Source organism: Myotis myotis, unplaced genomic scaffold, assembly GCF_014108235.1.
Source record: "Myotis myotis isolate mMyoMyo1 unplaced genomic scaffold, mMyoMyo1.p scaffold_m19_p_7, whole genome shotgun sequence".
Lineage (NCBI taxonomy): Eukaryota > Metazoa > Chordata > Mammalia > Chiroptera > Vespertilionidae > Myotis > Myotis myotis.
The window spans coordinates 57,061,240-57,084,360 of record NW_023416379.1 but is presented as its reverse complement, the minus strand read 5'-3'; the positions used below and the strand labels follow the sequence as shown (position 1 = coordinate 57,084,360).

The 23,121-nt window shown below is 37.8% G+C and overlaps 1 protein-coding gene across 9 annotated transcripts in view; it reads left to right on the top strand.

Moving 5' to 3' along the window:
* The window catches only part of DOP1A (DOP1 leucine zipper like protein A), a 106,762-nt gene that overhangs the window by 18,424 nt on the left and 65,217 nt on the right, over positions 1–23,121 (top strand). For 8 of the 9 annotated variants that reach the window (XM_036317687.1, XM_036317686.1, XM_036317689.1 and 5 more), the window contains exons 2-7: positions 1,774–1,793; positions 2,098–2,289; positions 5,754–5,935; positions 14,337–14,507; positions 17,648–17,837; positions 22,373–22,471. In XM_036317687.1, coding sequence (XP_036173580.1) covers positions 2,152–2,289; positions 5,754–5,935; positions 14,337–14,507; positions 17,648–17,837; positions 22,373–22,471 — 780 coding nt within the window. In that variant the 5' untranslated portion in view covers positions 1,774–1,793; positions 2,098–2,151. The remainder of the gene's footprint in view (positions 1–1,773; positions 1,794–2,097; positions 2,290–5,753; positions 5,936–14,336; positions 14,508–17,647; positions 17,838–22,372; positions 22,472–23,121) is intronic. The other variant, XM_036317690.1, reaches the window with a different exon arrangement.

Sequence of the window (23,121 nt, the reverse complement as noted above, 5' to 3'; positions counted from 1 at the left end):
ACCTACCTTGGCTGACCTGGCGCCAGCTGCTCGCCAGCTCCGCCCCCCCCCCCCCCCACTGCCACCACCACAGGTCGCCTCCCTCTGTGGAGTGACTGGCGGGGTGATCTGCGCCCCACCCCCACCCCCCTGCTGGCACTCACCTTGGCTGGCCTGGGGCCTGTGGGCTAGGGGCAGCTCCTGCATTGAATGTCTGCCCCCTGGTGGTCAGTGTGAGTCATAGCAACCGGTCGTTCCACCAGTTGTTTTGCTGTTTGGTTGATTTGCATATCAGGCTTTTATTATATAGGATTTCAAGTTCCTTATTGGAAATATGAGAAATTCATGTTCTCCCATTCTTTGAGTTTTCACTTTCTTGATGATGTCCTTTGAAGTACAGTCGGGCCTTGACTTATGAGTTTAATTTGTTCCATGACGGAGCTCATAACTCAAATTACTCGTATGTCAAATCAATGTGACGTTCACTGAGCCAACTAGCGGTGGGGTATCTGAAGCTGGCTCGTAACCCAAATTTTTTTGAGCTTGCAACTCAAAGCAAAACATAGGCCGAGAGACGGCTCGTATCTCAAAACAACTCGTTAGTCGGGACACTCGTAAGTCAAGGCCCCACTGTACAAAGGTTTTTAATTTTGAGGGAGTCCAGTTACCTTTTTTTTCTTTTGTTGCATGTAGTGCTTTCAGTGTTATTTCTAAGAAGGTTGGCTGGCCCTGGATCAAAAAGATTTAATTCTGTATTTTCTTCTAAGAGTTTCATAGTGCTGTTACATTTAGATCTATGATCCTTTTTTAAATTAATATTTTAGGGAGTCATTATCAATCTATGATCCATTTTGATTTAATTTTTGTCTAGGTGTGAGGATGGAGTAAATTTCATTCTTTCACAGATGTGGATATATAGTTATTCCAAAATCATTTGTTGAGAAGCCTGTTTTTACACCCCTCCCCCCATTTAATCTTAGACCCTCCTTCAGTCCATGAACCCAGCTCTAGGGAAAGATGCAGAGTTAGTTAAAAGTCAGGTAGAATACCAAAATAATTGGAGGAGAGGCCACATTTGTTTCTGAGTTAAGCCTCAATTAAATCCTGTTACTAGTCTGTATAACAAATCAACCCCCAACTCAGTGGCTTAAAACTGCAAACTTTCTGTAGGTCATGAATTTGAGGGACTTAGCTATATAGTCTGGCTTAGGTTCTCATAAAGTTATGATCAAGATGTTGGTGTTGCTGTCAAATCAAAGCTTGCCTGGGGATGGAGGAAGTGCTTCTAAAATGGCTCATTCTCTTGGCTGTTGGCAGAAAATCTCAGTTCCTCACCGCAGTGACTTCTCCATAGGGCTATTAGAAACGCCCTCATGACACGGTGGTTGACTTTCCAGAGCTAAAGATGGGGGAGGGAGAGGGAGAGAATGGAGCTGGAGTGCTTTTATGAAATAGGCAGAAATGATGGTGTATAAAGGCTAAGACTGATTACTTTCCTTAGAAGACTGATTATTTTCCTTAGAATTGAGTTACAGAGTTCAGCCCAAAGGACTGGAGGATTAGGTTCCACTTATTGAAAGTAGTATCAAAGAATTTGTGAATATATTTTAAACCACTGCATGTACTTGTCAGTTTTATTAAAATTAAGAAATTAAGGTCTAATTTCAAAGAGCTGATGTTTCTATGTACTATATGCCATTTTATTGCTTAATAAAATAAGGTGATCTCCAAGTCATTTATTTTTCTTTGTCTTTTTTCTTTTTGCATGTCCTTCGATGTTTACAATCTAACTAGGATCAAAACAAAGTGAAGAGGTATGTATATCAGAAATGTTATTTCAGCAAATATGACTGTGAAATAACATGATTTCTAAATTTAAAAAAGTGCAGAATATTTTCTGCTCTTCTATATCCCTAAAACCAGCCATTTTTTGCGGTTCCTAAGAAGGATCACAGAGTGAGTTCTCTTTGAAGCTGTCTTTGAATACTTCTATGAACCTGTGTACTGTGACACCAAAGTATTAATCACTTCTAATTTAAGAAACATTTTAAAGTTAGATATTAACTTCATCTGAACCCATTTTAATACTTTAGTTCTGCCTGCAAAATTCTTTTGTAGGTAATGATTTTTACATGATTTTGGAACTGGCCTCTAGTGGGACACTGTGGGAGGATGAACACAGAAGAGCTGGAGTTATTGAGTGACTCCAAATATAGAAACTATGTAGCCGCAATTGACAAAGCACTGAAGAATTTTGAATATTCCAGTGAATGGGCAGATTTGATATCGGCACTTGGAAAACTTAATAAGGTATGTCGGTCTTACGCATTTCATAAAAAGTAATAGAAAACAGAAATCTGTGTCTATGCTGGTACTTATTAGATTTCTCTAAATCTTGAAGTAGAAATTTGAAAACATAACCTCAGAATTACTTTTGTTACTGCTATTTTACTTTTTACAGTTGCATGACTATGTAGTCAGGCATATTTCTAAGGCCAAAACAACAGTGCTTGAAAGTTACAGTTATTATCATCCTATCTAATAAAAGAGAAACATGGTAATTAGCCATACGTCCGCCAACCTTCCCATTGGCTAATCAGGGCGATATGCAAATTAACTGCCAGCCATGATGGCGGCCGGCAGCCAGGCAGCTTGAAGCTAACATGAGGCTTGCTTGCTTCAGTGACAGAGGACTCCAACGTTCCCCGTCTGCCTTGCCGGCCTCTGAGCTTGCAGTTTGAAACATTGTTACAAATATAGAAGCTAAACAAAACCCCAGAAACCTGCTTTCAGTCAGCCAGGATCTCAGAGCTGGAGTTGAAACAGTGTTTCGATTATAGAACCCAAACAAACCAGATACCTGCTTTCAGCAGCCGAGGCCTAAGAGCTGTAGCCAAGCCTCAGAGCTAAAGCTGGCCCAGAATGAAAAAGAAAAAAAGAAAAAAAGGAGCAGTTGGGAGCTTCAGTCACCCGCCAGCCTAAAAACAGCCCTCAGCCCCTCACCCAGACTGGCCAGGCACCCCAGTGGGGACCCCCACCGTGAAGGGTTGTGTGACCAGCTGCAAACAGCCATCATCCCCTCATCAAGGCTGGCCAGGCACCCCAATGGGGACCCCCACCCTGATCCAGGACACTCTTCAGGGCAAACCAGCCGGCCCCCACCCGTGCACCAGGCCTCTATCCTATATAGTAAAAGGGTAATATGCCTCCCAGCACTGGGATCAGTGGAGCCGCGAGGCCTCCCGGCACCGGGATCAGCGTGACAGGGGGCAGCGCCCAAACCCCCTGATAGCCCTGCGGCTCTGTGTGTGGCATGGGGTGGAGCCACAACCTCCCTATCCGCCCTGCTCTGTTCATGACAGGGGAAAGCGCCCCAACCCCCTGATCGGCCCTGCTCTGTGTGTGACAGGGTGCAGCGCCCCAACCGCCCCCCACGGGCCCTGCTCTGTGTGTGACGGGGTAGAGCCATAACCTCCCCATCGGCCCTGCCCTGAGTGTGACAGGGTGCGGCGTCCCAACCCCCTGTTGCACCCTGCTCTGTTTGTGACGGGGCAGTGCCCAAACTCCCCTATCGGCCCTACTCTGTGAGTGACAGGGGGGAGCTTCTCAATCCCCTGATCGCCCCTGCACTGTGCGTGACAGGGGGGAGCTCCCCAACCCCCTGATCCCTGCTCTGTGAATGACAGGGGGCAGCGCCCCAACCCCCTGATTGGCCCTGCTCTGTGCATGACAGGGGGTGGCTCCGCAACCTCCCCATTGACCCTGCCTTGAGTGTGACAGGGGGTGGTGCCTCAACCCCCCAATCAGCCCTACCCTGAGTGTGACTGAGGGTGGCATTGCAACCTCCCGATCCACCCTGCTCTGTGCATGACAGGGGCGGCGCCCCAACTCCCCAATCAGCCCTGCTCTGAGCCCGACCAAGGGCTGCATCTAGAGATTGGGCCTGTCCTCTGCCACCCGGGAGCAGGCTTAAGCCAGCAGGTCGTTATTTCCCGAGGGGTCCCAGACTGTGAGAGGGCACAGGCCGGGCTGAGGGCACAACTTTTTGTGCACTGGGCCTCTAGTTACCTATAAAAATCCAATACTAAGAATCAAATATCGTAATCATGAAGGCTAATACATTTCTGTAATTGAGCACCTAATATGGTTGCAGAGATCCTGGCAACAAAGTGGAAACCTGCATATGGAAAGCAGTAACTAATATCTTTCCAAATGGTATGTAGCAGTAAGGAAATATTCTGTATATAGGCAAGCCTTAGTTATAGTCAGTACAGTACTTTTTACAAAAGTGACAAGCAGTCACTTGGAGCTTGGCCTTGAATAATCTTTCTTGATTTGTGTGGTTTTTATCCACTATAATTATGGTTGTATCATTGATCAACTCATAGTTTTAGATTTTTGACCTTTTTTTAAAATTAAATTTTTTATCACCTTACACCCATAGTTTCTTATTTTTTGGACTTAAAAAAACAGTTGTCATTAAATAGGAATACTTCTAAATATTAAATGGATCAGGGGAGGAGATAGAAAAGGAAAGCTCTTTCAATAACAATTATTTTTATTTTTGTTTTTAATCTTTACCTGAGGATATGTTTTTATTGATTTTAGAGAGAGAGGAAAATTGGGGCGGGGGTAAAAAGAGAGAGAGAAAAACATCGATATGAAAGAGAATCATTGATCCCTACGCACCCAGTCCATGGAATTGGCAACTGAGGTATATGCCCTAACTGGGAATTGAACCCACGACCTTTTTTTTTTTTCTTTCTTTTTTTGTCTAAGGGATGAAGCTTCAATCAACTGAGTGACCCGGATTGGGCCCAATAACAGTTTTAACATCAAATAGCTTAGCATAGAGTTATTAGGAAAGAAATTTATCTTAAAATATATACCAAGAACACTAGTTTTCCACCTGATACTCTTACCTTGATATCTTAAAAAGAAAATCTTACATTTTCAGTGTGCCAATTGCAACTAAAAGTACCAGTTTGCTTAAAGGTAGTTAGGTTCCCTTTTGGTCTAAAGATTCTCTTTCTGAAGACTTGCTAGGAACTATGTTTAAAAGCAATTCAGGATTGTGGAAATTAATTATTGTAAGTATTACAATTACTTGCTATAACATGATACACTAAACTAGTGGTTGTCCCTCTTCCAACTATATATCTGTGTTGAAGTCCAATATTCTCTATATATTTCAAATGACATCAAAAATAGATGAAATGCTGATTAACATTAATGTTTTACAAAAAATATAAAACAATGCCTCTTTCTGAATAATTTTTTGGAAATATAGTTATTTTTAATAAAAATGTTATTTCTCTTAACATGCAATGGAGTCTTAAAAGCACATTAAATATTTTTTTATTTTTCAGTTTTAATTTCAAATATGATATACCTTGATATAACTGACAAAACTAAAAGTTCTTTGGTCTTCTCTCTAATTTTTTGAAGTATAAAGAAGTTCTGTAAGGATTTTTTTTAAAATATATATTTTATTGATTTTTTACAGAGAAGAAGGGAGAGGGATAGAGAGTTAGAAATATCGATGAGAGAGGTCGATCAGCTGCCTCCTGCACGCCCCCTACTGGGGATGTGCCCGCAACCAAGGCACATGCCCCTGACCGGAATGGAACCTGGGACACTTCAGTCCGCAGGCCGAAGCTCTATCCACTGAGCCAAACCGGTTCAGCAGGATTTTTGATAATAGTGTGTTAGAAAGTGGAAATAATATGAGATGTAATATTTTTTCTCAACTGAATTAAAATGTTTTCTTCAAGGTTTTACAGAATAATGCAAAGTACCAAGTGGTGCCCAAAAAGCTGACTATAGGCAAACGCCTAGCTCAATGTCTGCATCCAGCATTACCAGGTGGAGTTCATCGGAAGGCACTTGAAACATATGAAATTATCTTCAAAATCATTGGACCTAAGCGACTTGCCAAAGATCTTTTTTTATATAGGTAAGAATAATTTTACCATCTATTTACATGTAAATAAAAATATTTTTAAACTATGCTTTTTATAGTAAAAGCTAAAAAATTGAAAATTCCTTGATGGAGGTTTTCAGATACGGATTTTTAAAAATTTTTTAGAGGTAGAGAAGAAGGGGTGGGGTGAGAGGGAGCAGGAGAGAGAGAGAAGGAAATATCAGTTGGTTGTTCCACTTATCTGTGCATTCACTAGTTGCTTCTTATATGTGCCCTGACCAGGGATCCAACCTTAAGCCTTGGCATATCAGGACAACGCTCTAACCAACTGAGCTATCTGGCCAGGGCCTCCGATATGTATCCTAAATATTTTGATAGTTAAATGATTCAGAGAAATTTAGAATATTCCTTAATAAATAATTTTTTTCATAGAGGTCATTTATGAAGTTTTCATTCAAAATTATTGAGACTACAGTATTTTCTACCTTTTTAAACTTGAGAATTATCTTCAGAAAAAATAAGATACCTTGATCTCTCAGTAACTTTCAACATTCTCTACTTGAAGTATTCTTTTCTCTTGGCTTCTGTGATACCATGTTCTCCAGTTTAGTCACTTGATCACTTGCCTTCTCTCCTTTCCCTGATATCTACATATGGAGTTTCTTAGGGCTTGCTTAGTCCTGTGCCTTATGATTTCACTTTATATTCACTTCTTGGGCAGGTTTATCCATTCCCATGATTTATCTTTAATGTGCAATTGATTTATTTTGCTTAGCATGATATTCTCAAAATTTATTCATGTTGTCACAAACGGCAGTATTTCATCTTTTCTTGTGGGCTGCGTAATATTCCAATATATATATGCCATATTTTTTTTATTCATTCATCTATCGAGGTGTTGCTGGGTCATATAAATCAAATAGGAAAAGTCAAGAATCTATGGTTCACTCATGTGTGGAATATAAAACTAAAAGTAACAAATGAACAGACAAACCAGAACTCATAGACACAGACAACAGCATGGTGGTTATCAGAGGGCAAGGGAGGTTGAGGGGCAATAAAAGGTAAAGGGGGGTCAAATATATGGTGACTTTGGGTGATAAATACACAGTGCAATATACTGATGATATATCATAGAATTGCATACTTGAAACCTATATACTTTTATTAACCATTGTCACCCCAATAAATAATTTTTTTAAAAAGGGCAATTGAAGCTCAACCTGTTCCCAACTAATCTCATCTTCTTCTGTTTTTAACCCGGCCTCCTGCAGTGCACCATGTCAATCCATTTACATAAGCCTGAAATATGAAAGTTCCACTTGATATCTTATTTTACTTGCCCGTATCCTCCTTCCCATGCCCATTCTGTCACTACCAGTTCTGTCTCATAGTGGTTAAGAGCAGAGGCAGTGTAGTCAAGACTGCTTACCTTTACCAATAACTCATTTTGTGACATGGGACCATTTTCTTCACCTCTGTGTGTGTGTGTTTTCATCTGTAAAATGACCAATTTTATAGGTTGTTAATAGAATTGAGAGAGTTAATATATTTAAAGTGCTTAGAACAATGTGCAACATTAGTTCAATAAATGTTAGCTATTACTCTGATATATGTTGCAAATTTATTTCTCTCTACTTTCACTAGCAGCATCCACGCTAAATAAGCATCATATCTAGCCTGGTTTTTATCACTGGCCTCATAACATTTACACATCTGTTCTTATCCTCTTATATATACCCTTTTCTCCACACAATAGCAGAGTAAACTTTTTAGTATATTAAATATTGTCATTCCACTGCTAAAAACCTTCAAAGTCATTACCATGGCTTCTATGGCTTTATATAGTCTGGCCCTGGCCCTGTCAATGACCTTCAACCCCTACCACTTTCTCCCCAATTTATTCCATTCTGGTGACACAGATCTCTTTGCTTATTCTTCCTCATTTTCTTTGCTTTTTCCCTTACCCTAAATATTCTAATAAAGGTCTCTGATTAAATATCAACTCCTCAGAGAAGACTTGCCTAATTACCCCTCCTGAAATAGCTCTGCCTCTACATCTTTGTAGTTTTACTATGATGTATTCAGGTATCTTTTTATTTATCCTGGTTGGGGTTTATTGGGATTTTTAAATCTATGGACTAATGCTTTTAATCACTTCTGGAATCTCTTTGAGAGAAAATTTGCCTTTATTCTCTCTTCCATTTTTTGGAAATATGATTAAACATATGTTAGATCTTCTCACTCTGGCTCCCGCATCTCTTAATCCTTCTTTGCTATTTTCAAACTTTTCTCTCTCTAGTGCATTCTGGGTAATTTCCACTTACCTAGCTTCCAGGTTACTAATTCTCTTTTTTTTTTTTCATGTATTTGTAAAATATTTTGTTCTTCTCCCCCATCTTTATACCATAGTATGTTTAGTTAACACATTCATCCCCTTGCATAGTTACATATGTGTGTTTATGCTAATACTAGAGGCCTGGTGCACGAATTAGTACACAGGTGGGGTCCCTTGGCCTGGTCATGATTGAGGCCTATCAGGGGGCCAGCTGCTGGGGGGAGGGACCTCGGAAGGTTGCCTGGCTGGCTGCGGGGGAGGGACTCTAAGGGGTGCAGCTTGCCAGGGGGAAGGACCACGGGAGGGGGTAGGCCGGCCAGGGGGAGGAGGCTGCAGGAGGTTTGCTGTGGGAGCGCACTGACCACCAGGGGGCAGCTCTTGCATTGAGCGCCTGCCCCCTGGTGGTCAGTGCGCATCATAGCAACTGGTCGTTCCGGTCGTTCAGTCTTAATGTTCACTTAGGCTTTTATATATATAGATGATACTGTTTTGATTACTATAGCTTTGTATTATCAGAAATTAGAAAGTGTGATGCATTTAGCTTTGTTCTTCTTTCTCAGGATTTCTTTGACTATTCAGGGTCTTATGTGGTTCCAAATGAATTTTAGAATTTTTTAAAGTTTTTCTGTAAAAAATGCCTTTGAAATCTTGATAGGAATTTTATTGAATCTTTTGGTACTATGGATATTTTAATAATAATCTTCTAATTTATGGACACGGGACATCTTTCTGCTTATTTGTGGCTTCAGTTTTTTTCATTAATGTCTTAGTTTTTTATTCTATTGTATATGGGGTTGTTTATTTTTCATAAAATTCAGTTTTAGTGTATAGAAACACTACTGATTTTTATTTTCATGCTCACCCAAGGATATTTTCCATTGATCTTCAGAGAGAGAGAGAGAGAGTAGAAGGGAGAGAGAAACATTAATGTGAAAGAGACACAGAGACAGTTGCCTTCTGTCCTTTCCCCAACCAGGGCCAGGGATTGAACCTGCAACTGAGGTACATGCCCTTGATGTACCCATGACCCTCTGGTCTGAGGGCCAATGCTCTAACCACTATGTCAAACCGGCTAGGGCTAAACACTATTAATTTTGTACATTGATTTTTAAAAAATTAGTTCTAATAGTTTTGATGGAGTCTTTAGAATGTTCTATATAAAATTATGTCATCTGTGAATAAAGACAATTTTACTTCATCCTTTCCAGTTTGGATGCCTTTGTTTTCCTTTACTTGCCTGATTGCTCTGGCTAGGAGTACTGTTTTCAATACTAGTTTCAATAGTGGGCTGTGTTGAATAGGAATAGTGAAAGTGGGCACCCTTGCTTTCTTGTTCCTGATAGAGAAAAGCTTTCAACCTTTCATCATTGTATAATGTTATCTGTGGAATTGTTATTTATGACCTTTATTATATAGAGGTATGTTCTTCTGTACTCAATATTTTAGAGGTTTTATCATGAATAGATAATTGAGTTTTATCAACTACTTTTCTGTATCTATCGAGATCATATTATATTTATCTTTCATTCTATTAATGTGATGTATCACACTTACAGAATTGTATATGTTTAACATTTGTTGAATTGCATAAGTTGAACCATTCTTGAATCCTAGGGATAAATCTCACCTGGTACTGGTGTAAATTCATGGTGTATGATATTGGCCTGTAATTTTCCTTTTAGTGTTCTTATCTGGCTTTAGTATCAAGGTAATGCTGGCCTTCTAAAATGAGCTGGGGAATGTTCCCTCCTCTGCAGTGTTTGGAAAGAATTTCACAAGGCTTTCCCTTGTTAGGAGGTTTTTGATTATTGATTCAGTCTCCCGATTTCCTTTTTATTGCTCTGTTTAGATTTTTTATTTCTTCAAGGTTTAATCTTGGTAGGTTTTATATTGTTAGGAATTCATCCATTCTAGGTTATCTAATTTTTTGCATATAATTTTTCATAGCAGTTTCTTAGGATTCTTTATTACTGTGATATCAGGTGTAATGTCTCCTCTTTCATTTATAATTTTATTTGGGCTCTTTTTCATTCTGTCTTAATGAGATTAATGCAGTTCAGGTATTGTCAGTTTTATTAATTATTTTTGAAAGAAGGAACTCTTTATTTTATTAATCTTTTCTATTTTATTTATTTCCTCTATTTCATTTATTTCTGCTCTAATATTTATTTTCTTTCTTCTGCTAGTTTTGAGCTTACCTTGTTCTTTTTTTTTTCTAGCTCCTAGGGTATAAAGTTAGGGTGCTTTATTTGATGTCTTTCATTTTTCTTGATATATGTATTTTTCACTATAAACTTCACTCTTAGGACTGTGTCTCCATAAGTTTGGATATGTTGTGCTTTCATTTTTATTTGTGTCTAGGTGTTTTTTATTTCCCTTTTGATTTCTTCTTTAACCCCTAGGTGTTTAAGGAATGTGTTGTTTAATTTCTGTGTATTTGTGAATTTTCTTATGTTAATGAGGTGTAGTTTCATACTATTGTGGTTAGAAAAGATACTTGATATAATTTCTATGTTCTTGAATTTGTTGATACTTCTTTTGTGATCTATTCTTCAAAATGTTCCAGGTGCACTTGAGAAGAATCTGTATTCTGCTGCTATTGGATGGAATGTTCTATAAATGTATATTAGATCCAGTGGGTCTATAGTGTTATACAATCCAGTTTATTCAATCTGATCTTCATATGTTCCCCCTGTGATCCCTGTGAGGTGAGACCCAACTGGACTACTGAGAAGCATTCCACAGTCCTGAGGGTGCTGGATGTCTACCCTGGGCTTTTTCTCACTAGAGAAACTGTAGGGCAAGAGTGTGGTACTGTGCCAACCTGGGGAGGGCAGTACAGTCAGAGTGTAACCATTCTTCTTACCCTTTCAATGTGGTCCTTCTCAGTCTTTGTGGTCCAGAGGTGGTGCTTCATCCTCACCCCATGTTCTGGGATTTTCACAATGTATCTTGTCTATGGATAGTTGGTAGTTTGTTCCTCTTGTGATAGGGACTGAAGTTGGGAGCAACTTATATTGCTATCTATATCATTAATTCTTTTTCTCTTTTTTTAAATTGTTGCTGTAATTTACATAAAATAAAATGGACAGATCATAAGTGTTCAGTTTGATAAGTTTTGTCAAATGTAGTCAATTGTGTAGCTACCACTAAAAGCAAGATAAGACATTTCTGTCACCAGAAAATTTCCTCCTATCCTTTTCTAATCAAAATCTCTACCTCTCCAGCTATCTATGTATATTCCTCTTTGTCCCTCTCTTTTTCTGTTTCTGTTTATATCTATACTAGAGGCCCAGTGCACGAAATTCATGCATTGGGGGGAGGGGTCCTTCAGCCCAGCCTGCATCCTCTCGCAATCCAGGACTACATGGGGGATGTCCGACTGCCGGTTTAGGCCTGATCCCACAGGAAAACTGCCAGTCGGACATCCCTCTTGCAATCTGGGACTGCTGGCTCCTAACCACTCACCTGCCTGCCTGCCTGCCTGCCTGATCACCCCTAACCACTCTGCCTGCCTCATCGCCACTAACCACTCGCCTGTCTGCCTCATTGCCCCTAACCACTCTGCATGTCTGCCTGATCACCCTAACTGCTCTCCTGCCTTCATGATCGCCCCTAACTACTCTGCCTGGCTGCCTGATGCCCCTAACCACTCACCTGCCTGCCTGCCCCTAACCACTCTGCCTGCCTGTTTGCTCCTAATTGCTCGCCTGCCTGCCTGCCTGATCATCCCTAACCCCTCTGCCAGCCTGCCTGATTGTCCCTAACTGCCTCTGCCTCAGCCCCCACCGCCACAGCTTCGTCCGGAAGGACATCCGGATTGACATCTGGAAGGTCGTTCGGCTGTACAGTCTAAAGCATATTACGCTTTTATTATTATAGATATCTATATTTATGTATTTATCCCCAAACTCTGTGGCTTGTCTTTTCACTCTCTAAATGACATCTTTGAAGAATCAAAATTTCTTAATGCTCTTTTTTGAAGGAGGTTCTTAATTTTAATGAAATCTAGTTTATCAACCTTTTCTTTTATATGTAGTCTATTTGTTTAAGGAATCTTTGCCTTGGATATTATTGCTAAAATTTAGAAATACAATGATTTTTCTATATTGACTTTGTATCCAGCAACTTTGCGAAATTCACCTATTTTTTCTAATAGTTTTTAGACTCTTTGGGGTTTTCAGTATATATAGTCATATTATAATAATGAGTTTTATTACTTATAGTCCATTTTTAAGATATTTGCTTGTCTTACTGAACTGACTGGGAACTCTAGTACAGTGTTAAAGAGAAGTGGTAATGATGAACATCATTCTCATGTCCTCCACCTTAGGTAGAAAGTGTTCAATATTTTTAAAGTTTTAATATACCTCTCATTTCTGGAATATGTGTAGTTTGCTTATGATTTGTAACCTTTATGTCACTAGATTTATTTTGCCTTTTTTTTTTAGTTGTCTTGAATCTATGTTCACTAAAGAGTGGTTTAACATTTTTATCTGGTTTGATGTTAAGTTGGAATTTTTTTTCCATTTTCTGGAAGTTTTATAAGATACAGTTTCTTAAATATTTGGATGATTTCCTCATTGAAGCCATTTGGACTTTATCTTTGTAGGAGAGTTTATAGTTAAAGATTTAATTTCTTTAGTAGGTATAGAACTATTTAAAGTGTTTACTTACATCAGTTTTTTTTTTCTAGAAATTTGCCCATTTTATCTAAATGTTCAGATCTGTCTCCCTGAAGTTGTTCATTATATACTACTAGAGGCCTGGTGCATGACATTCATGCTCTGGGGGGATGGGGGCCCTTAGCTCAGCCTGCTCCCTCTCGCAGTCTGGAAGCCCTCGGGGGATGTCCGATGCTCAGCTTAGGCCCGCTCACCCCAGGGAGCGAGCCTAAGCTGGCAGTCAGACATCCCCCTGGGGGTCCTTAGTGCTGCCGCGGAGGCCACCCTTCTGGCTGAGCAGTGCTCCCCCTGTAGGAACGCACTGACCACCAGGGGGCAGCTCCTGTGTTGAGCGTTTGCCCCCTGGTGATCAGTGCATATCATAGTGACCAGTCATTCTGCTGTTCGGTCGATTTGCATTTTAGCCTTTTGTTATACAGGATTGTGATCTTTGCAATATATATGATCTATAGTGGTGTCTCTTTCACTCTTGGCATTAGTGACTTCAATCTCCTTTTTTTTTTCACTTTGATTAGTCTTATGAGTTCACCAATTTTATTAGTTTTTTGAAAAATAAACTTTTAGCTTTGCTGGTTCACTTTTCCATGAATATGTTTTCTCTTTCTTTAATTTTTGCTCAGATAAGTCTTTTCTGAACACCGTGTTTAAAATTGCAATATTTGCCCCTACTTTTCCTCCTCTGCCTTTTTTTAATCTCTGTGACATTTATCACCATCTGAGATATATATTGTTGGGTTACTGTATATATTCTACCTTAGTTCCTTGAAAATAAGTTTTAAGAGGGTTATGGGGCGGGCATTTTTTTTATATTTTCATTTTATTTTTTACTTTTTTTTATTGCTTAAAGTATTACAAAGAGTATTATATATGTCTCCTTCTTTTTCCCCCCTTTAACATTCCCTGGCTTCCCCTACCCCCCAGTGTCTTTTGTCCATTGGTTATGCCTATATGCATGCATACAAATCCTTTGGTTGATCTGGGGCAGGAATTTTTTAAAAAATATTTTTATTGATTTCAGAGAGGAAGGGAGAGGGAGAGATAGAAACATCAATAATGAGAGCAAATCATTGATCAGCTGCCTCCTGCACGCCCCTACTGGGGATCAAGCCCCCAACCCAGGCATATGGCCTTGACTAGAATCAAACCTGGGACCGTTCAGTCCGCAGATTGATGCTTTATCCAGTGAAGTCATTTGGTCCTGGGTTTTTCTTTGTTGGGAGTTTTTTTTTGTTTTTTTGTTGTTTTTTTTATTACCGACTCAATCTCCTTACTAGTAATTGGTCTATTCAGACTTTGTATTTCTTCCTGAATCAGTCTTAATACTTTGTATGTTTCTAAGAATTTTTCCATTTCTTAAAGTGTGTCTAGTTTATTGGCATATAGTTGCTAATGGTTTTATATTTTTAAACAGTTCTGGATTATTTCCTCTTCTTGCAAATGCTGCCATGTCTGTGAAACCAACATTGCTAAGTTTGTATGAGATATATTACCTGCCTTTGGGTAAAACACTGAAGCCTGGTCTACAAGGATTGCTAACTGGTATTCTTCCCGGCTTAGAAGAAGGATCAGAGTACTATGAGAGGTAAGATGGTATGCAGCTAAGTCATCAAAGTCATAGATTTGTCAGCAAGCATCCTTAAATCAGTAATGTTTTAACATCACAAAAATTAACTCTTCTAGATCCTTCAGTATACCACCTGGAGTTTCTGTAGCAAAAAAATTATTGTAATTATCTGGTATGTGTATCACACTGAAAATAAAGCTAGGTGATAAGAGCACACACTTGGGAGATAAATGAATTAGGTTCAAATCCTGGCTCCACAGATACTGTGTGAGCTCAGGAAAGCTTTTTTAAACATTTCTGAACTTTTTTCAATTTCCTCATCTATAAAACAAACATAATACTTATTTCAATGTGTTATTGTAATAATGAAATCATTTAGTCCAAAGCCTAGCATATATAAGTCACTCAAAAAATTGTGACCCACAATTTAAAATAAAAATACAGTAGGTAGGACATTTAGATTAATTTTTAAAGTGGGAAATTGGGCCAATGCCAACAGTTTTTAAATTGTTAGTGCTGGAAAATATCCTAGCTCCAAGTGCAGTGCTGTTTTACTAGCTGTTGACATAACACTGTTGATATTTTAACTTTAAAATTATTTGATCTGCCCAGCCAGTGTTGGTCATTGGTTGAGCATCGACCCATGAACCTGGAGGTCATGATTCCATTCTTGGTCAGGGCATATGCCTGGGTTGCTGGCTTAGTCTCCAGTAAGGGGCATGCAGGAGGCAGCTGATCAATAATGATTCTGCCTCATCATTGATGTTTCTATCTCTCTTTCCCTTTCTCTCTCTGAAATCAATAAAAACATTAAAAATTTATAAAAAAGGATTTTATTTCTTTTGGAGCCTATTATCATTTCTAGGGAAGTTAATAGTTGTAGACAATGCATGATGGCATTAAGTATCTTTAATATCTTATTATTCTTACCAAAAAGGGGACTTACAAGTTGAGATGGCAAAAATAGAAAATGTCAGACTTCTTTATAAGTAGACTTAATTTTTAAATTTAAATAATTTATTCTAGTATAATTACCTACTACTCAATTTTATTGTATTTCATCAGCTCCCATAGTACAGTAAGAATCTAATCCTGAAAATATTGGATAATATTTATAGGCTGCTTTGAGAAAAATTAATTTTGTCCCCAAAGCTTATTTTCTTTTCTTAACTTTTTCACTTATTTGCTTACAATTTTAGAAATATAACATGAGGTTATTTTATAAATCAGTTTTGTTTTAAATTATTGCATTAATTTTCCTAAGGGAAGTATAGAATCAATATCACTTTATAACTCTATTAGTTACAATTAGAAATTTTAACATAGAAATGAATAGTGATCTTTATTAATGTGGTATCCCTATGATTTATCTTGTGTGTCATAGTCCATTTGTGCTGCTATAACAATGTACCCCAGACTGGATAACTAATAAACTACAGAAATTTATTTCTCACAGTCCTAGTGGTTGGAAATCTAAGTTCAATTTACCATCATGGTCTTGTTCTAGGGCAGGGGTAGGCAACCTTTTTGTGAGTGTGTGCCAAAACCAGCAAAATCTCTGACTCAAAATTCTTCTGTGTGCCAACCCTAATTTTTTGAGAACATATTAAACCTACTTGATATCTCTTAAGGTGTACATATGTGAAGAACCTTGAAGAAATAATAAAATTCATTCGAGCGACAAAAACACAGTATATGATGATGAAAAATACATTTATTTTTTAATGTATACATGTACACTGATAGTCTGAGAGAAAACTTTATGACTCCGTTTGATATTATCAGTGGGACTGTTGCTGCTGCATCACTGATGACAGAGATTTTACATCAGGTTTATATTTCGTGACCTTCAGAGATATGCACGAGCTACTACTTTCATCCGTCAGGCTACTCCTATTACGAGACTTAACAAAATTCATCACTGAGAACAAAGATTCACAATTGTAAATGGAAGATTATAAGGGAGGGTTTCGCGTGCCAGCAAAAGTTACTGGTGTGCCATGTTTGGCACGAGTGCCAGGGGTTGCCCACCCTGTTCTAGGGCGAGCACTCTTTCTGGTTAGTAGCTCAGTTCTGTGGGTTTCTTTCATAAGAAAACTAATCTCATTCAGGAGGGCCTTCATGACTTAAGCATCTCCCAAAAGCTTTCACCTCCTAATAACATCACCTTTGGGGATTAAAGTTTAACATGTGAATTTTGAGGAGCCAGAAACATTCAGAACATAGCATTATCATTAGCCACTTATTCCACACATGTCCTATGAAAGGATTTGTGAATACTTTCTTCTTTCAATGCATAGATAAATTGAGGTCAAAAGGGATTATAGGTTAGTATTATAGCAAGTAAACAATAAAACTCATCAGATTCTCTTGATTCTGGCTATGCTATAATATCATCTATATTTGTGTATTGTTCATTTTATGTTCACAAGAAATCAAGAGTAATTTTTCAAAATATATTTTTTATTGACTTCAGAGAGGAAGGGAGAGGGAGAGGGAGATAGAAACATTAATGATGAGAGAGAATCATTGATCTGCTGCCTCCAGCATGCCCCACATTGGGGATCGAGCCCACAACCCGGGCTTATGCCCTGACTGGAATCGAACCTTGACCTCCTGGGTTCATAGGTCGACGCCCAACCATAGAGCCAAGCAATCCAGCAGGAGTAATTTTTAAATGTAATCCTTAATAGAGCAGTAATGATTTTGTCATAGGTCTAATTCATCAAAGTTGTTGTGAATTACATAGTGTGATTTTAAAGAGAAGGAAATATTTGGAAATGCCCTTTTAAGATTTTATAGAAAATATGTTTTGCTATAAGAGTACTACTAACTAAGTGTATGGTGTTTAACAACCCGCTAATATAGATAGGACTTGTGATATTGTTTTTGTTATCTTAGTTTTATAGATGAAGAAACTGAACTGAAGATGTATTAAGTGATTTCCCAAATTACACAGCTAGTAGATGGTGGAGACGGGACTTAAATTTGGTCCTCTGATTTCTAAAGTACATGCTTCTTCCAGGCTACCACACTTGTCTCTTGAGTGGAGCATATGACTATAACATGGATACTTTCATACTTTCTGGAAGAGAATAACAATTTATTATATGACAGTAAATCTTTCCCTTCTTAAACTATCTTATTTTGTCCCTCAGAACAAACACATTGTTGGAAAAGGTTGCTGCTGCAGTGGACCAATCAGCATTCTATAGTGCCCTCTGGGGTAGTCTTCTCACCAGTCCTGCTGTGCGTTTACCTGGAATCACGTATGTTCTCGCCCATTTGAACAGGAAGCTTTCCATGGAAGATCAACTTTATATAATTGGCAGTGATATTGAGTTAATGGTAGGTCCATATATGGTTGCTCCTTGAACAAATACTTCTTTAGAATCAGTACATTATTTCAGACAGATATTGAAAGTCATGCCACAAACAAAGTTCCTATTTTCATGGAGCTTACCTTTTTCATCAAGGAAACTTAAAGACAAAAATAATCAGTAATTATTGTTTTTAAAATCTTCAGATTTTTTTTTCATGAAAAGGAAATTGTTATTTATATGTTATTTTTATTATCTGTTATTCAAGCAAATAAGTAATCTTTATATCATTTTGCTTGCTTATCAGACCACTGTTAACATAGCCACATTTATTATGTTATTCTGAAATGAACCTTCTCTTTGATCATAGTTTTCTTTAAAAGAAAGACATGTTTTAGACAAAAGGATAGCTATATTCTGTGTGGATTTGTGTCAGAGGATGTAGTACTAAAATCAGATAATGGAAAAAATCACACTGATTGCTTATACTTTTTTAATTTGAAGATTAAGAACAGAAGGAAACCATTTATCTCTGGAAGGTTGTACTCTTAAAATACTCAATGATTAAAAAACAAAGAAAGCCTCAAGGGTCCTTTGGAAAATTAAAAAAACAAACAAATTTTAATTAATCATCCTGTACTTTACTTCCACATGATTATATATGATTGAGATTTTTGTGCAGATTTTCAGTTATATTTATTAACGTATAATTAACATACACTGAAATTAACTTGTTGAACATGTACAGTTTTATGAATTTTGACAGACACACAGTCATGAGACCAATGCTACAATCAAAATATAGGATATTTATTTATATCACCATAAAATGTTCTTTTGTGCCCCTTTGTGGTCACTCCCCTTCCCCTGCACTCCTAGGTTTTTGCAAACACTGGTTTGTTTTCTGTTTCCATAGTTGTGCTTTTCCCAGAATATTATGAATAGAATAATAGTGTATTAGCCATTCTTTTTTAAAAAATATATTTTTATTGATTTCAGAGAGGAGGGGAGAGGGACAGAGAGATAAAAAACATCAATGATGAGAGAGAATCATTGATTGGCTGCATCCTGCAAGTTCCCTACTAGGAATTGAGCCTGCAACCTGGGCATGTGCCCTGACCAAAATCAAAACATAACCTTCTGGTTCATAGGTCAACACTCTACCAGTGAGCCAGGTGGGCAGGGCATAGCAATTAATTCTTGTTTCCTTCACTTGACATAACAGATTTGAGATTCATTTATGTTTTTGCATATATGAGTAATTTGTGGTATGAATGTACCACAGTTTGTTTACTTATTCACTGATTAATGGATGATTAAATTGTTTCCAGTTTGGGGTAATTATGGAAAAGGTACTGTAAACATGTGCATAGAATTCCTTGTGTAGACATACGTTCTTATTTCTTGGGAAAATACCTAGGGAGGAATTTGTGGTTTATATTGTAAATGTATTTTTAACTTTTTTTAAATAACAGCTTTATTGATATATATAATTCACATACCCTTTTAAGTTGTACAGTTTATTGGTTTTTAGTATATTCATAAATCTGTGCAACTATTATCACTATCCAATTTCAGAACATTTTCATTACCCCATTCCCACTCACCATACTCCTTTATTCCTGCCCCTAGGAACCACTTATCTATTTTCTGTTTCTGTAAATTTGCCTGTTCTGGACATTTTATATAAATGGATTTATACAATATGTAATCTTTTATGAATGGCTTTTTTCACTTACCATAATATTTTCAAGATTTGAAGCATGTGTCAGTACTTCACTCCTTTTTATGGCTGAATAATACTCCATTATATGGATATCTGTATCACATTGTGTTTCTCCATTCATCAGTTGAGGGACTTCTGGGTCTTGTCTACTTTTTTGCTGTTAAGAATGATGCTCTCTGCCCTAACCGGTTTGGCTCAGTGGATAGAGTGTCGGCCTGCAGACTGAAGGGTCCCAGGTTCGATTCCGGTCAAGGGCATGTACCTTGGTTGTGGGCACATCCCCAGTAGGGGGTGTGAAGGAGGCAGCTGATCAATGTTTCTCTCTCATGGTTGTTTCTAACTCTCTATCCCTCTCCCTTGCTTTCTGTAAAAAAATCAATAAAATATATTTTTAAAAAAAGAATGATTCTCTATGAACATTCATGAATAAGTGTTTCTGTAGGCATGTTTTCTTTTGAATATATACTTAGAAGTGGAATTGTGGGTCATATGCTAACTCTATGATTAACTTTTTGAGGAACTGAAAAGCTGTTTTCCATAGTGACTGTACCAATATACATTTCCACCAGCAATATATGAGGGGTCCTACTTCTGCACATCCTTGTGAACACTTGTTATTGTCTGTCTTTTTATTATACTCATCCTACTGGATGTCAAGTAGTTTTGATTTGCATTTCTCTAATGACTAATAATATTGAGTGTATTTTCTTGTAGTTTTGGACCATTTTTATATCTTCTTTGGAGACGTGCCTATTCAAAGTTCTTGCTCATTATTTATATTGGGTTATTTCTCCTTTTCTTGTTGAGTTGTGGGAGTTCTTTATTTATTTTGAATATTAAACCCTTATATGTGTATGACTTGAAAATATTTTCCCCATTCTGTGGATTATCTTGTCAGCTTCCTTTTTTATTGTTTTAAATCCTCACTTGAGGATATGTTTTCTTTTAAAATTGATTTTAGAGAGAGGGAGGGAGAGAAGAGAGAAAGAAAGAAACATTAATGTAAGAGAGAAACATGGATCTGTTGCCTCCTGTATGCATCCCACCGGGGATCAAACCTGCAGACTGGATATGTGTCCTGATTGGGAATTGAATGGGGTATGGGGCAACGCTTCAACCAACTGAGCCAAACCGGCCATGATTTCAGTGTTTAATTGTGTCCTTTGAAGCACAAAAGTTTTAATTTTGATCAAGTCCAATTTATGTTTTTTCTCTTGTCATTGCGCTTTTGGTGTTATATAATATCTAAGAAATTGTTTCTAATCCAAGGTCACAAGTATTTACTCCTACATTTTCTTGTAATATATATTTAAGTTTACAGGAAACTGGCAAATTATTTTCCAAAATGGCTATACCATTTTTATGTAGATCTTTAAATGTATTGGTTTTTGCATTTCCTTTTAATTATTTAAAAAAATTTTTTTTATTGATTTTAGAGAGGGAGAGAGAGATAGAAACATCCATGATGAGAGAGAATCATTGATTGGCTGCCTCCTGCACGCCCCACACTGGGGATCAAGCCCGCAACCCGGGCATGTACCCTGACCGGAAATCGAACCCAGGACCTTCTGGTTTCCAGGTCAATGCTCAACCACTGAGCCACGCCGGCTGGGCTCCTTTTAATTATTTAATGAAAGTTTTAAACAAGTCATTTTATAAATTTTTTTTGAAAGACAAATGCCATAATTGGAAAACCATTTGCAATAAGTCATAGTGAAGGAACTAAACTCGCTAATATTGAAAGAGGTACTATCAATAAATATAGTGGAAGAATGCATTTGAACAGATAATGTACCTAAGAAATAAAAATAAATTAAACATGAAAAGGTGCTCAACATTACTTATAAGAGAAATAAAAATTTAAATACACCAAGATATCAGTTTTCATATATCAGAGTGACAAAAATAAAAATGCATGGGTAAACATGGAAAAACAGAAACTGTCACACGTAGCTGTTGGGAATATAAATATATGTAACCTTAACAGAAAGCATCACACTGATTAAGTTGCAATTGTGTATACCCTAAGACCTGGCAACACTACTTTGAGGGATGTATTTGTATATTACGTAAGTATATTGCAGCATTATTTACAATAATAAATGTCTGCAAACAGTATAAATGTCTATCTTAGGAACCTAGTTAAATAAAGAGAGTTTATATATGAAATAAAGTACTTCCATGGCCATAAAAAATAATAAAGTCCTTTATGTACTGATAAGGAACGATCTCCAAAATATATTTTAAAATGAAAATGGCAGGGTTTTGGATCTATGCCTGTGTATTTTTGTTTATTAATACTTGCAGAAAATATTCACTAGTAATACTGCTTGCTTGCAAAAAGGAAATTGGATGAATGGTTGGAAGACGGAGATGGGAGAGAACCTTTTTGCTTTATACTCTTTTGTGCTTCATTTTTTTTAAATATATTTTTATTGATTTTTTTATAGAGAGGAAGGGAGAGGGATACAGAGTTAGAAACATCAATGAGAGAGAAACATCGATCAGCTGCCTCCTGCACAACCCCCCCCCCCCCCCCCGGGGATGTGCCCACAACCAAGGTACATGCCCTTGACTGGAATCGAACCTGGGACCCTTCAGTCTGTAGGCCGATGCTCTATCCACTGAGCCAAACCAGTTAGGGCTGTGCTTCTTCATTTTTAAGCCGTCATAATATATTTACCTATTCAGAGTGATATAAATATATTTAATTATTGATAAGATGCTCAGAATCATGTTTTTATTTATGGGAGAAAATGAAGAGTTGTTACATTTTCATGTTACACATTTCCCAGTGTAACAATAGATAATAGATACTAAAGGCTCTCTCATTTTAGGTAGAAGCAGTAAGTACCTCGGTGCAGGACTCAAGTGTACTTGTACAGAGAAGCACGCTGGACCTCATACTTTTCTGTTTTCCATTCCACATGAGTCAGGTAAAACATTAATGCTGATCCTATATAATAAAAGGCTAATATGCAAATCAACCAAAGGACAGAATGACTGGTTGCTGTGATGTGCACTGACCACCAGAGGGCAGACGCTCAATGCAGGAGCTTTCCCCTGATGGTCAGTTCGCTCCCACAGGGGGAGCGCTGCTCAGCCAGAAGCTCTGAGCCAGGCTCACAGCTGGCAAGTGCAGCGGTGGTGGTGGGAGGTGGGAGCCTCTTCTGCCTCCGCAGCAGCGCTAAGGATGTCCAACTGCTGTCAGTGGGACATCCCCCGAGGGTTCCTGGACTGTGAGAGGGCGCAGGCTGGGCTGAGGGACTCCCCCACCCACCCAAGTGCATAAATTTTGTGCACTGGGCCTCTAGTATTAATATAAGGCATTCTTTGTAAAATCGCAATTTATTATGTAGAGTTATTTATGCTGGATTCTTTTGTTTTATAAACTAGTAAGTACATGGAAAACAAGTTCCTTTTAAAGGAATGGAACTTGTGACAATTATAAAGAAAAAAGTTTATTGATTTGGATAAGAATATGTTAATTGAAATAGGTAATTTCATACCTTTAAAAACAGTTCTAACCTATAATAAGCAGGAAGTACTCATTGCTAGTTGTGAATGTGCCAGGACTTTGAACCCA